At 45.4% G+C, this 14,823-nt stretch overlaps 1 protein-coding gene across 3 annotated transcripts; it reads right to left on the reverse strand.

Annotated features, from left to right (window-relative positions):
- Nucleotides 1-269: 269 nt before the first annotated feature.
- Nucleotides 270-6,794, reverse strand: LOC117005341 (ankyrin repeat domain-containing protein 40-like). Of its 3 annotated transcripts, XM_033076903.1 has the most exons (6): nucleotides 6,625-6,769; nucleotides 5,957-6,105; nucleotides 4,265-4,583; nucleotides 4,080-4,216; nucleotides 3,476-3,651; nucleotides 270-2,817 (listed from the first exon to the last, which is right to left on the reverse strand). In XM_033076903.1, exons 1-6 carry the CDS (start codon nucleotides 6,756-6,758, stop codon nucleotides 2,674-2,676), a joined length of 1,059 nt encoding a protein of 352 aa, XP_032932794.1. In that variant the 5' UTR covers nucleotides 6,759-6,769; the 3' UTR covers nucleotides 270-2,673. The 3 variants fall into 3 exon arrangements, with proteins under 3 accessions (XP_032932794.1, XP_032932793.1, XP_032932792.1); XM_033076902.1 differs by having other exon boundaries at nucleotides 4,080-4,580; nucleotides 6,625-6,794; XM_033076901.1 differs by having other exon boundaries at nucleotides 4,080-4,583.
- Between the last annotated feature and the right edge of the window lie 8,029 nt (nucleotides 6,795-14,823).

A 14,823-nucleotide genomic window follows, 5' to 3' on the forward strand; every position in this document is an offset into this window, starting at 1 on the left:
AGTCACAATTGTGAGGAGTACCTTCAGAGCTCGAGCCCAGGATAAATACCATCCCAGATTTTCTAGGCATGCTAGGCAAAAGGCAAGTAGCTGATTTCAGTAAGCACTGCTTACATGCTTTCTCCACACTGGTTTTGACAGCCTGACAGTCTTTAATTAGGTGTTAAAAATGACTTAGGATTTTTCAAAGTTGTATTTAGTGTCTTGTCCACTCCAGAGTGATCTTCACATCCTTCTACCCCCCACCCTGAAAAAGGAAGAGACCAAGGTACTTGAAAGACTGATAGTTTATTAGAAGTGAAGAGTAGCAATGTCAGTTCAGTACAAGTTTGTAGTGTAAACAAAAATCGTCCTTGGAAGAACAGTAAGCTTTGTAAACTTCATCTCAGTTGTCATTCCAACAGTTTATTGTTCAAGGAAAAAGCACAACAAAAAGCAGTTAATGTAACTAGAGTTTATCAAACTGCATAAAACATACAAAAATATTTCTCTGAATGCATAGATTTACTGTTATTACAGTCAGATTACAAGTAGAGTTTAACACATTAACTGTTATTCTTGGTGGAAACTAGAGAAATAAAGCTTTTTAAACCAGATGCCCTCTAGCAGAATGCTCAGTAATTAGTGGAGACAGTCCTTACACTGACTTCCCAAATAAAGGAACTGTAAAGAAATTAGATACTCCTATTAATTTTGAGCCATTTAGCCATTACTGTTTTTCAGTTATTGCACATAATCTGAGCTAGCCTCCAAGCTATGCTGGAAAGATAAATCCACAATTGTTAAAACCTTCTTTCCTGTCCTACAAGAAAAACAAAGCAGGAACCTTAGTTAAGAAATTTTACTTCATACTGTGTCACAGTCTTGAGCTTCCCAGGAGTTGATTCTGGCATTAAAGTAGCTTAGCTCCTGGCTGGAGAAAAACCAGGACTGAGAATGTGAAGTTAGCAGGGTTGAGGTGATGTGTGTGGAACACAGAGGAAAGGATGATAATTATTTTCACTGCAATAAGCAAGAATTTTAAGCCTAAGTAACTTGGTGAAATCCTGAGCCCAGAGTCAAGCATCTCTGCTGGCAGGAGGAGTTTGTATCTTCTCTTGGTGTGCAGGACACAGGGAGTGTGGCAGCCATGCTGCTTCTACCAGAACATGGTGCTGTACTATTTATAGTTTGACTGTCAGCACTGCAGTCCAGATCAACAACAAACACAGCACCAGCTGTGCAGAAACTCTGCTCTAGTGCAGCCTCATAAAGCAGAGCTGGAAGGAAAATCAATACAGTTTGGGGTGGGGGAAGAGGGGGGACAGAGGGGAGAAAAAGCTGCTCATGCAGAAAAAGCAAGTCCTTCACTCCTCTACCCACCTCAGGACCCAGTTAAGGGTTTTGGTGCAAAGGTCAGCACCATATTTTTTGGTAAAAAAGAAAACAGCCTCCAAAAGTTTCCAGGCTGCCATGGTAATCAGGAAAAGCTTCAGGCTGTATGAACACAGCAATGCTGTGACTTAGGTACTTCAGCCTCCAGGTGAATTTTTATTATTGACTTGCTTAAATGCAAGTTAAATGGTCTGTAGCTTAACCAGAGTTGTGTTTTTTTTCATTTGTCACAATGAAGAGGAAAAAAAAGTTGAAAGGGCCTGGAGGCAGCTTTCAGTACTCACCTGGCCAAACCAAGGCTCTGTAATAGTGACAGTAGACTGTGCATGATGGAAAGTTACAGGTTACTTGCTCGTGCTGTGTTTGCCATCCAGTGTGTTCTTTGCCAGCAAGCTGTGTTCTTTCCAGCTGTGCTCTCCCCTGAGGACACTGCTGTGCTCCTCCTCACACACACAGCAGAAACCAGCCCTTGGAACTGGTCTGCAGGGGAGAGCCACCCAGAGCTTTCCTGTCTGACAGTACTGACACCTGGTGTGAGTAATGCACAGGCTCGCATCAGTCAGAAGGTACAAACCACTGACACTGGGGGTTCCCCATCTCCTCAAACAAGGGCTTTCTCTTGAAAGGGCACTTCAACTCGACTGAGACTTAATTAGGGAACATTTACAAGAGGCTTTTGTATTTTTTGGTGGAGGTACAATATTCTCATAGGGGCAATAAACATTTAAATATGGGCAAACTTATTCCACTTATTTTCAGCCCAGTAAAAGGGTTTCTCCTGCCACTTCTGAGCATTAAGTATCTCTAGGTGCTCCCTCTTGGCGTTTGTGAGGGGCAAGAGGTTAAGGACTTGTACATTTACATTTTTAGAGAGCAACTATTCATTGTGTGTCTCTTGTTTAATTTAATGAGGAGATTTAAAATACATATATACACACAGAGACACACAATTTCCTGAATCTTTCCATGAGTCTTACTTGGTCAGAGTGGGTGTACTTAACATAATTTTCATATCAATAATTATGTATTTTGTGCCCCCCTGCTGCCAGATACAACCAATAAACTTCCTTGAAATACACTGGAAGCATGTGATTTTACTAGACAAATGAGGTATCCCTTGGCTGAATACAGTATCAAGTAAAAAACAAAAGCAAACAGGGTATTAAATATAAAATATAAAATATTAGTTAAAATAGTAACCCTAACAATAACTTAAGGTTTTACACACACTGAAGTTGCAGCTTTCCCAAGGCAGCAGTGTCACTGCCAGGTGTCCCCAGTGCAGCTGCAGCCCCAGGCTCAGTAGGTGAGTTTGGATGCTCTGCTGTTGTAGCACGGCCGCTCCGGCAGCACGGCCGCAGCGTTCCGGAATGGAGAGCTGTCACTTCTCATGAGCACCAGCTCCAGCTCCTGGAAATCCTGGAGTCTGGCAACATCCTTGTCCTTGTAAGGAACACACAGAACAATGTGATACTCTTAAACAGAGCTGGTGGTTATTATTAAAATAACTATAGAAAGCATAAATGAAAATTCCAGGGACATCACACCCAGTAATAGCAATAAAGAGTGAAAAAAATAAATCCTACTCTGTATATACTCATTGAAAGTGTATCAGGTTTGCTTGTTTGGTTTTTCTCAGATATTTTTCTCTTTTAATCTCACTATGATTTGGCTGTATTTGTGCAGTTACTTAACCAAGAGTTGTGACCACTTTCATTTACAGACCTCTAGAATATATATTTTTGGAACAGAAGGGCAGGTTTATTTTTTACCAGCCTGTCTTTAAATTGTTCATATGCCAATTTCTGGAGATTTTTCCCCTTACTGTTTGGTCTTTTTAGGCAAGCAGACAGTGAAGTAGTACTTGGCAATTATGTTAAAAGCACCTAAATGCACCATTTCTGATACATTTTTTAAAAGTCAAGCTGTAATAGTTCCTGTTATGCTGAAGTTTTAAGAAAGGTCCAACGTCCCTTTGAATCTCTCAGTTTAAGTCAGTTTTTATTTAACAAAGGTGACATTTTGCCAATCTTTTTACAAAAATACCTTTCTGATGTCAGCAAAGCACAAAGTCAAGTTAATCTCTCATTTCTATTCCTACCTTTCTTACAAGTGTATTGGGTAGTTTTCTGATCTTCTCTACTTGCTCTGGATTAATGCCCAGTTCACAGCAGCTCACTCTGAGCAGATCTTGATAGGTCAATTCTTGTCTGTCCAGTTCAATCTCAATGAAGTCATTGTCTCTCAGGTTCTGGACTCTGACCTTGAGCACAAGTTCTGACAGAGAAACAATTAAAAAGTTAACAATAAAAAAGACAACCAACTCAAACCTAACACTACAGTATTTACCATTATCTTCTGAATTCAGGTTTTTTAATACAATCTCTATGATCTCACTGAGAAATACTGTGCAGTTAACAGAAGCTTCCAGCAGAAATACACAGGAGAACCATGTGAATGCTGTTGAAACTGATCCATCCAGTCAGAGTCAAGTTGTTACTTTACATGGAGTGATCATTCCATTGTTTTGCAAAGTATTGCCATGGTTAAAATACAGTATGAAGTAAACAGTACACAGACTTTTACTTAATTGAGCAGAAGAAAGTTCAGGGCACCTATGGCCTGAATTCAACATCTCTGCCTCTATTCTACTAGAGCCTGAAGTGAAATGGTCACTTCATTGTTCACTGTAACTCAGCATTTACCTTGCATGTTGTAGGGGAATGTTCCAGTGAAGAAGAAGGGCTGATAGGCAGAGGCAGTGCCGCTGGGAGAGGTGTTGGGCTGCAGGGGCACAGCCTGGCCAGACACTCCTGGGGAGCAGAGCCCCAGGCTGGGGGGCCTGGCTGGGGGGCAGCTGGGGCTGGGGGACACCCCAGGGCTGGCACACACCCCAGGGCTGGCACACACTGAGGCTGGGGTGGGGATGGGCACAGGGACTGGCCTGGCTGCAGCGCTCGCTGCTGGGGTCTCATCGCTGCTGCAGGACGTGGGGGTGCAGATGCTTTCAGCCTCAGGTGCTGACGGACAAGGGCTGTTTTCACTCTGAGAAGCAGAAGAGATGGAAGCACTTTCATTCTGGGAATCTGCCAAGCTGCCTGGAATGCTCTCTTCGCTGTAAACGTTAGGGAATGGTGGCTTGGCCAAGTAGTTCGCAACAATGGGTAAATTTAAATCCTTCGCTGCTTGACATTCAGTTTGTTCCTCTACTGATGAAGTTCAAAAGTGAGGGGTAGGGGATGGAGAGAGAAAAAAACCCATCATATTACTGGATAGATCTTTCTCATTTTGAATACAGTTAGTTTTGCTATTGTGTCTTTTAAACTACATCACATTCCAAGGTCACCAAAGAATGACACTAATGTTCCAGAAGCATGTGATACTTGAGGCCAGTAGCTGTTAAGTTAAAGAAAAACCTATAAATGTCTTCAGTATATCTGGTATTTTAAAAATAAAGTGGGGGGAAAAAATAACCTTTGAAAGACACATCATTTCTAGCAGTGTTATTCCAGTGCTTTCAAATTAATTGGATGACCAGTAGTCCTTTATTGAATCTCATTTTAAAATGCTTTTAATAGCACTGCTGTAAATAGTTTATTACGACCTAGGCCAGCAAATTCAACCCAGTGTTTTTTCAGGGAAGTGACTACTTACTGTAATACCCAAACAAACTCAACTCTTGCTTAAAAGCACTGCAGTAAGTGACATTCCTGCCTGAGGATTACAGAACATAAACAGTGATATCAAAGCAGTTCAGAATGATCTGCTCAGTGATACCACACTCCCAGAATAAAAAATAGGAGAGAAGTGATATGTGTTTATTCCCCAGTAAACACATGAAAGCTTAACAGAAAAATAAGACATTCATGAACAGAGTTCATCCCCATGTGCTTGAGAGTTTAGATGTTAAAAACAGATTAGTAGTTTGCCACAAATTAAACCCAAGAGATGAGCACCTTGCCCAAAAGAAAGCAAAAGTATTAAGAACATGCCATTCCTTCAGGTGTAACTGTAGGAGCCTGGGTGATGATTTAGCTGCAACCTTGTGAAGGATGATGTAAGAGCTGATCATTGTAGAGAGCAATTTAAGTGCAACTGCAGAAGACTGCACATTTCCAAAGGTAAAGCACTTCAGAAATTTAATCTGGAGCACAGTATCTAGATGTTGATGGCACTTGCTCTCGTTCAGGAGTGTCACACACATCTAACTGGGTTTGCTGTGCATATGAAAAGTGTAAGATGGCAGAATTACATGGCAAAAATTAACCATACCAGCAAGTTATACTATAGCAAGGTGCGCAGAAGGCATAACTTACTGAGTGATAAGGTTGTTTTGAGGGGATTTGTCATACTGATCATGGTCAGACCACCACTTCCTGGTGATACAGCTCAGAGCACAAAGCCTTCCTACCTGAAATCCCCAGGTCTATTTGCCCAAATATGAATTCCAGTTATAAATCAGAGCTATCTAATGAGATACAATGGTCCTAGCCAAGGTATTGCCAATTACTGCCTCAGATAAAAGCACTAAAAAGTCCTAGTGTTTAGACCAAGAATTCTAGATGATTTTTAAGATGGGAACCTCCCAAAATCTTGCGGATGTCTGGTTTCGATGTTAGCTCTGCCGCCAGCTCTCCCTTAGCAGTGAGGATGTGCTTGTCAGCGCCAGCCTCCAGCAGGCAGGACACCACTTGGGCATGGTTCCGCTTACAGGCCCAGTGCAGGCAGGTCCTGCGGGAAGGAAGCACAAGGGTTGGGATGCATCGCCCCGGCTCCTCCTCACCCGAGTTATAAAGTGATAACTGGAATAAAGTTTCCTTCACTGCGGCACTTTGTAAAGTTCTGAAGCTCTCAGCTGCGCAGGGCAGGGCGCTCTTTTGCCTTGCAGCCTGACTCCCACTACGGTCCCACACAAACGAGTGGATGGGACCTCGAGCAAACACGCAGTGACAGGTGAACGGAGGGCGACCTGCTTTTATCGTGATCCTCTTTAGCACTAAATCTCCGAGCCTCCCGAGATTAGCTTTTCTGTATTCGCAAATGGGAAAACTAAGACTCAAACACAAGAGCTGCGTCTCCAAAGCAGCTCCCTCACCCTGCGCCTGATAAATGGTTTGGGGGGAGCCCTGAGCGCAGCCACCCCGAACGCGGCCGCCGAGAAGGCAGCGGGGAGGAGCCGGGCCCCGCAGCGACCCCGGCCCGCCCCTCGCCCCGCAGCGCCGGGACCCGCGCGCCGCCGCCGCCCCTCACCAGCCGTTGATCTCGTTGCGGGAGTCGATGTCCACCCCCGCGCCCAGCAGCCGCCGCACCTCCGCCACGTCCCCCAGGGCCGCCGCCTCCCGCAGCCGCTCCTCCAGCTCCCGCGCCTCCGCCGCGCCGCTCATGGCCGGGTCCGGCTGCGGCCCCTCCCCGCCGCTCCGGAGCCCGTCGGGAGGGGCCGGGCGAGCTCAGCGCGGCGGAGCCGGGCCCTTCCCGCCCCGGGGCCCAGCTCCGGCCCTCACGGCCGCCGCCATCTTGAGCCCGGGGCGGGCGGGGGGCGCTGGCGCTGCTGCGGGCAGGGAACAGCCCTGGCCTGGAGTTCTGTGTCTGGTTCTGGGCTCCTCCAGGAAAAACAAGGAGCTGCTGAAGAGGGTCCAGCCAAGGCCGCAAGGGTGATGAGGGGTCTGGAGCATCTCTCTGATGCACAGACACTGCGGGAACTGCGCCTGTTTGGTCTGGAGAAGACTGAGAGGGGATCTCATCAATGCATTTAAATGTATCCAGGAGTGTCAGAGGATGCTGTCAGTTTCCATTGGTGCCCAGCGATAAGACATGGGGCAATGGCCATAAACTAAAACAGAAAATGTTCCACTTAACACTAGGAAGAACTCCTTTTTACATTAAGGGTAGAGCTCTGGAACAGCTGCCCAGGGAGGCTGTGGAGTCTCCCTCTCTGGAGACATTCCAAACTCAGCTGGACACATTCCTGTGTCACCTGCTCCAGGTGACCCTGCCTTAACAGGTTGGGCGGACTGGGTGATCTCCAGAGGTGTTTTCCAACCCCAGTGATTCTGTGATTCTGTGCCCCCTTCCCCCAGACACTGAGATGGGCTGGACAGGGTTAAAATCCAAGACTGGAGTGTTTCCTCTGGTGGGTTCATCCTACCCTCACCTGACATCTTGAGCCCTGTGTGGGGGCTTGGGGGAAGAGAGCTCCTGGGGAAAGGGTAAAAGCTGCAAGTTAAAACTGCCTGCCAGCAAAAGTGCATCATAGAATTAGTTAGGTTGGAAAAGACCTCCAAGGTCTTTGATTCCAACCCATAATCTACCATAGTGGCCTTGCCCTTTTTGGATGTGTTTTTTAACCAGCAGCCTGGCTTCTGTCTTCGAGCTGTGAGTCTGCCATGGGCTGGGAAAGGACCACAAGGATGGCTTCAAATCCATGGGGTTCCCAGACACTTCCAGCCCTGGCACCCCCATTCCCAGCCCTTACTTCTCCAGTGTTTTGCTCACACTTAATGAAATCACTGTGGCATGTGTTGGGGAGCTGATTTAACTCCAGGCTTTCTGTTTTGGCCTCAGTGTCTGCCACCAAGGAGAAATTTTCACTAAGCTGCTTTTTCATTTCATTGCCTCTGTTTTATTGCTTGCTTTTCTTATTAGTGACATTATTTTAAACGTACCATTTAATTTGAGACTTGGGTTGCTGTTGCTTTGCTCTGCTGTTCCTTCTCTAGTAGTTGTGGCCATTAGATGAAGACAATGCCTGCAGCATTACCATCCAAACAGTTCCTGAATATCTCTCTATATAAATGAAGCTTCAAAACACAAACACTCATCTTCCTTTTAATCAGTCAGGAGACGCAGAGGCCCACAGGCCAAATGTTTCTCTAAGAGAGAAGCAGCCCTGCAAACCACCCTCATGAAAGCAGGAGGGAGGATCAAGCAGTGACATTTTTAACTGCTATACACGGTGACCTTGTGGCAAGTTTTTCACACCAGATCACATGCTTTTGATTCCATGCAACAGATTGGACAAAATTTTTGCCCAGCTCCTACCAAGAGACTCAACAAACTGTATGAAAAACAACTGGATTTGGAGAATATTTTGCAAACAAGATTCACCTGATGACAACTGCCAATTCAAACCTCAGAGACCTGGAAGACCAGCCCTCAGCTGGACACTGCTGTGACCTGAATATTTGTATTTTAACTCATTTTATTTTTCAGTTAATGCATCTTAAATTATCACTCTTTAACCCATGGTCCCTTTTGTCTTTTTTCAGTGTCTGTGCCATGAAGCTGTAAACCAAAGACAAGGCACCCACAAGTGGAGACCTAGTGATATGTTCTAAAAAGCAGGATGCCCTCCTGCACACTGTGAAAGCTTTAAATCCCGACTTTTTACATCTGTAAAATTCCAGTAGGATTAGTGGCAAAAGAGCTTTTTGCAAAATAATACAAGACAACTCTCAGATGGATGGAACATATCTACTCAGGAGACAAGTGCAGGACAGGCCTAAAACCAGGAACACCATTCCTGTGGTGTTCTCCAGTGCCACTGCCACTAGATGTCACAGTGGAACAGCAAGAGGAGCCCGGAGTGTGGCTTTGTGCTTCTTGCTGTAATTGTGAAATGCCTTTAAATTTGTCTTGGCACATCCATAGTGTCTTCATACAGCTTTGATCCAGAGCTCCGTGTGGTGCAAAGGGACATTATGCAACATTTCCACCCAAGTGCAGGGAAACCCAGTGCAGGGAGCTGCTGTCTGGGGGCTTATGGGCTCTTTTCTTTCTTTCTTTTTCTTTTTTTTATTTTCCCCTCTACTTGAGCTGCTCTCCCAAAGCCACACAGGGCTTTTAAGGACTCGAAGCCGGCGGGTGATGCACTGAGATGCTCTCTCTCACGCTCTCTTGGGATGAGTATCCTACTCTGTTGCACCTGTGCCAAACCCTGTTAAATGGAGCTTGGGTTCACCATTGCTTAGTTACACAATGTACTTCTCCCTGGAGTCATGAGATCTCCTCCCCCAAGGAAGGCTGTGTGGAAGAGGATTAGCAGTGAGTTCCCCAGCGCCGCCATGAACCTCCTGCTCGTGCCCCACGCATGGAGCCTCAGTCCCCTCGTACGTGTGTGTGCCCTCTCCATTTATTGGCACTGCTGTCACACTCACCAGCTCCCAGCAGAGCCAGGAGCTTGTCCTTTCCCTGCTCCTTTCTCATGTGACAGCTGGGTTTGTGGCTGTACCTGTGCAGGGCACACATGCATGTCACCTTTGGAAGCTGCTGGCAATTGCACATGGTGCTCGTGGCTGGAGCAGCCACTTTGCCTCCCAAATTTAAATGACTTTGGCCTTCAGTGATCTTCAGAGCTGAGCTCTGAGCCTGTGTCAGCCCAGATCAGTGCTGTTTTGTTTTCTTTGTGATTTACAGGTTGAACAGCCTGGGTGTAGCCCTGGGCCCACAGCATCACCTGGCAGAGCCAGCGCCTCGCTCTCACAGCCTTGCAGTAACCACAGGGGAGGCTTGGGCCAGTCTTTGTCCCCACAGCTGGTTTTCCACATTTTATTGGTTAAGTGTTAGTATCTGTCTTTATGCAAGCTTCTGACTGTGCCTGATCCTCTGGATTGATTATTTTCTGCTTTCTGGAGAAACCATGGTCTGTCTGTTTGCTATTTGCTCCTGGGTTTTTTTTTTTTTTTAAGTTATGAAGTTTTTTATTCCCTTTGCATTTCAGGTCTCCTTCCCCACATAACTCCATTCCTCTCAATTAAATCAACTTCTTAGTCACTGAAAGTTATGATTAAACATCTTTTTAAAGGCTTAATTCCCAGTTACACAGTGATACTGACAGCTGTACAATCATATTTGAGACACTCCATCCCCACCCAACTCACCAAAATAATGTTTCTGGCAATTTAAACCAACACTACAGTTGTGGACTTGTGAGAAATGAGATTTAGGGATAGTCAGAAACCTTAAATGTGATACTTAATGCACACACGCAGATTTAAAACTGTTATGGGATTAAAGCTCAGGGAAATGGAAGGACTGGTGGAGAATAAAGATGGAATTAAAAGTCAAGCTCAATATTCACTTGGATTTAAATTAATCTGTGCTGCTCACACTGGGCCTTTCAATGAGAGTTTGAAGGCAGAGGAGACAATTTCAAAGGAGGAAGTGAAAGTCACATGAGAAGCCGTTTATGCTATAGCAGTTTTTGTGCTGACCCCATGCAAGCCCCCTGTGAGAGCCTGTAGGTGAATTATGTTAAATTCAAGCCTCCGTGTTATCAAGTCTGAGCCTGTCTCACCAACACTCACTTCATGGGAGGAAACATGCAGCACAGAGGCAGATTCATCTCCTCCCAGGGCAAGGGTCTGAAACAACACAGCCAAACCATCCTCTGGAGATGCCCCTTGTGTTCTGCTCTCTGCCAAAAGATCCAAAGAAAATGAGCTTTGAACAAAAAAGTTTCCAGCTGCCAGCTGCCAGGCAAGATGTGCACCTGAGACAGGGTGGATAGGACTTTACTCAAGAATAGTTACTCTATTTTTTGGATGAGATTAAAAAAAATTCTTCCAGTGAATTCTAGAATTACAGGGAACTCACTCATCATTTTTCTTTTGACCATAAATGACAGCTATTTAACTAAATCACCCGGCAGGAATTGCTACACTTTTCAGTCCTGCTGAGCATCCGGCAGGGGCTCAAGGGGAGCTGAGTGTCTAAAGAGGGACATTTAAGCAGGTGTGAGCACACACCCATGCACACGGCTGCACATGTCTGCAGCATGGAGTGAAATTTGACAGCAAGGGGTTGGAAAATGGAATTTATGTTTGGGGTAATGGTGATCTGCAAGGGAAAGATCTGCTCAGGCAGCCAAATCCCTTTAGAAATCAGGCATGGTGTGAGGCTGATTTTTTTTTTTTTCTCAGTTGTTAATTTAACATTGTTTCTATTTGTAGAACAAATAAATAATTTCTGAACAAACAAATCAGGGAGCTGGAACCTGAGGGGTGTGATACATCAGCTCAGGGACTCGTGGTTAAGAAGTCCAATAGATTTTGATAACAACTGGAAATTGTTCAGTGGATTAGTGCCTAAAGCCAGTTTGGCTTCAACTAATGACAAGCCTGAGCTGCAGTGCCTTGGAGCCAAATGTCTCCCCCTGAGGATGGTTGTTGCCTGTGTTGGGGTTGTGGCAGTGTCCCCAGTGTCCCCAGGTGTCAGCCCTCCTGAGCTCAGAGACATCCTAACCCAGAAAACTGCAGAAAAGGGACTGCCTTCGCTTTTTCTCCAGATTTTTGGCTGCATTCCTCTCAGCCCATGTCTATAGTCCCTCCCTTTGCTCTACTAATCCATGAAACATGTTCTTCCTGGGGACAAGGGGCAAATATAACTAGTTCCCTGAATCCTGCATAGAGGCATGTCCTGTCTAGGCATTTGGAGTCAAAAGGCTTCTGTGGATCCTGTTCCACTTCTCCTGCAGGAGCTGATTCCTGTAGAGAGTTCACAAGATGACAGAGATGTTTTACTTGCGTGCCTGAGGAAAAAATTGTTTTGCTAAGACAAGATATACATTTATTTCTCCCGAGCTCTTTTCTTTAGAAGAAGCTGGTGTCATGCAGAAGATCAGATGAAGGTGTTTGGATTCTCCTTAGGCTGTTTTGGCCATCAAGGAGAAGCCCCCAGTGCAAATCTTAACTGGTTACCCTGAGGGGCTGTGCCCTGTGCATCCCTCATGGGCACAAGACACAGCCAGTCAGTTTGGAACTCTCCATTGAGCTGGCCAGGCTTTCAACCAGGCACTATACAATTCATCAGAGCAATTAGCAAAGCTGTAACTAAAGAGGTCTCCATGGAGATTGACAGCATCACCTCCCAGCTGGTACATTCTCTGCCTCCTATTCTAAATTTGTTCTCACTGTTTCCCTGGCTGTAATCCATAAGGATAGTGAAATTTTTCCAACATTTGTGTCACATTACAGCAGTGGAAAGAAGGACAAAGGTGGCTGGGAGGGGGCTGAGAAAGAAAGAACCTGGTTGGTGCCTCAAGGAAAGCAGCAGAAACTGTTCAGACATATATAGCCAGAGTTTTGAGAATGGGATTAGGCAGAACAGCACCTCTGCCTGCCTGTCACTTGCAAATTCTTGCTAATACTTTAGGAGCTTATTGGAGGTCAGCACCAAACACCCAAACAGACTAATCTGTATTATAGACACATAATCAAAGTCACAAGGTTTTACATAATATATATTGGTGACACAAGAAGTGTTTGTTTGAATAGTTTTGTCATCAAGATTAGTGGCCATGAAAGCCTCTACTGTGCACTAACCTGGTTTTTATGGCCAGGGGTACACCAGATTCCTCAGACAAATCAAAAAGGAGCTGAGAAAGTACAAATATATATCCTGAAACAATTACAGCATTAGGTTTCTGGCCATGGCAAAGTTTTAAAAAAATGTGTGTGAATGTGTGTGTGTGTATTAGAAAGGACTGTGCTTAAACTTCATCTTAAGAGATGTGAACAAATGCTTTTTGCATTTGCCATTTCTTCCCTACAGTTTTGCAATTGCAGCAAATCACACCTCACACTCACACTCAGCTCTAAAATGGTGAGAAGTTGGGATTTCAAAGATAAATTGGTGTCACTTGACCCACTTGAGAGCCTTACAGTCCCCTTCAGGGAGGTGGAAGCTGTAGTGCAGAGAGCAAGTGGTCTGGGCTCACAAAGTCAGTGACAAAGACAGGAACAGTTCCTGTGGAGATAACTCCAAATCTGATTGACTTCAAAAGGAAATTAGTCAATGGAAATATTTGGAAATGTTTAGAGAAGTCTTATTTTCCACTCTCATAGAGTTTTTCAAGTATAATGTTACACAAACACAAAAGAAAATGTGAAAAATTATGAAAGAAAAAAACATGCCTCCCCAGAAAAAAAAGGGGAGAAAGGAGAAAAAGAATTCAAGAGCATTTTCTCTGTGCTGGGAAGAGACAAAGCCACAACTCATGCCACATTGTAAAGATTTTCCAGGCATTTTGACCAGCCTGTTCTCCTGGCTGATGCACAGCAAAGCCAAAGGTCTTGTGAAGGTGCCCCACATTGTGCTGCAGGAGTTCACCCCACCAAAGTGAAGTGCCTCCGTGGGAATCCCATTGCCCTGAACTCCCCCACAGGCAGTGAGGAGAGAGCAAGAGTGGTGCCAGGCAGACATCTGCAGAAGTGGAGTCAGAACTTGGGAGGGCTGAATCGGCCTCTAGCCTTGCCGCAATTCACATGCTGCTGCTGTGTGAACCCAGGGCTAAAAGCACTCCGGCGGCTTTTCCAGGACTCCTGAAAGCTCCTTTGTGGAAACAGAGCTGACTGAACTGCCATTCAGGTCAAGAAAAATCAAGCACTGGGTGGGATTTCCAAGAGTACTTGGCCGTAACCTCACCCCATTCCCCTTTGAAGTCGGCAGAATATTTACATCGACTTCAACTGGAGAAAAATCAGGCCATTAGAGAGCGTTTGAAACACTCACTGCTAATGATGCTCTGGTTCCTTTGTACCCCCAGCTCAAAGACTGTCTGCTGCATCTGTCATTAAACACAATCCCAGCAATTGGTGAGACAGAGCACTGAGCCCAAAGTGCTGGCCCTAAAGGCCCAGGGAAGTTGGAATGATTAAACCACGTGAATCTTAAACCTAGGATCACTGTGCCAACCACCATCGGGTCAGGCAGGACCCCTTATCTGCAAAACTGCCATGGAAAGAAAGTGCTGCATCTCAGGAGACCCTGCTGTGCTGTGGGCTGCAGGTGTACTCTGAAAAAAATAAAAGATCAAAATAAGAATGTGTATTGAATTAGCTGGAATCAGAAAGAGCAGCGGTGAAAAAAGCTATTAAATGCAGACAAACATCCCATTGCCAGGGCAGGAAGGATGGGCTAGCTGCTCAAAAGATCAGTGGAAGTGGGTCATCACTGGTTTGCAGACATCACTGGCTCCTCCAGCCTGTGTTCAGGTGTGCTGCTGAATGAAAGCAGGAGAGCACCTTCACAAACCACACCTGCACTTCGGCTCCTTTGGGTGCTTCCAGTCAGGCAGCAGCAGCCCCACAGAGCTGCCCTATCTCCTTCTGTTTGCTGCTGTCTGGGCCCAACCAGCGCAGACTGAGTAATGCCTTGTGTCTGGTGGCACACAGGGCATACAAAAACAAAATAGTTCACCTCTTAGAAAGACTCTTAATGTGCCTAGCTTAGAAGGCAGGGAGTGCTCTTGGCAGAGGTCACCCTCTGGGCACGGGCAGAGGATGTGCTGTGTAACAGCCAGGACTGCTAACAGCCAGCAAAGCCAAACCAGGGCAAGAGCTCTTCAGTTCAAAAGGAATTTTGTCATAATTTAAATTTAAATTCTAAGAAGACAGAATTGTTGCTAAAGGGATTTCATGGTATCTGCAGAAATGGAAATAGTTCCATTTTGTG

The sequence above is a fragment of the Catharus ustulatus genome, chromosome 20 (assembly GCF_009819885.2).
Source record: "Catharus ustulatus isolate bCatUst1 chromosome 20, bCatUst1.pri.v2, whole genome shotgun sequence".
NCBI classification, from domain to species: Eukaryota; Metazoa; Chordata; class Aves; order Passeriformes; family Turdidae; genus Catharus; species Catharus ustulatus.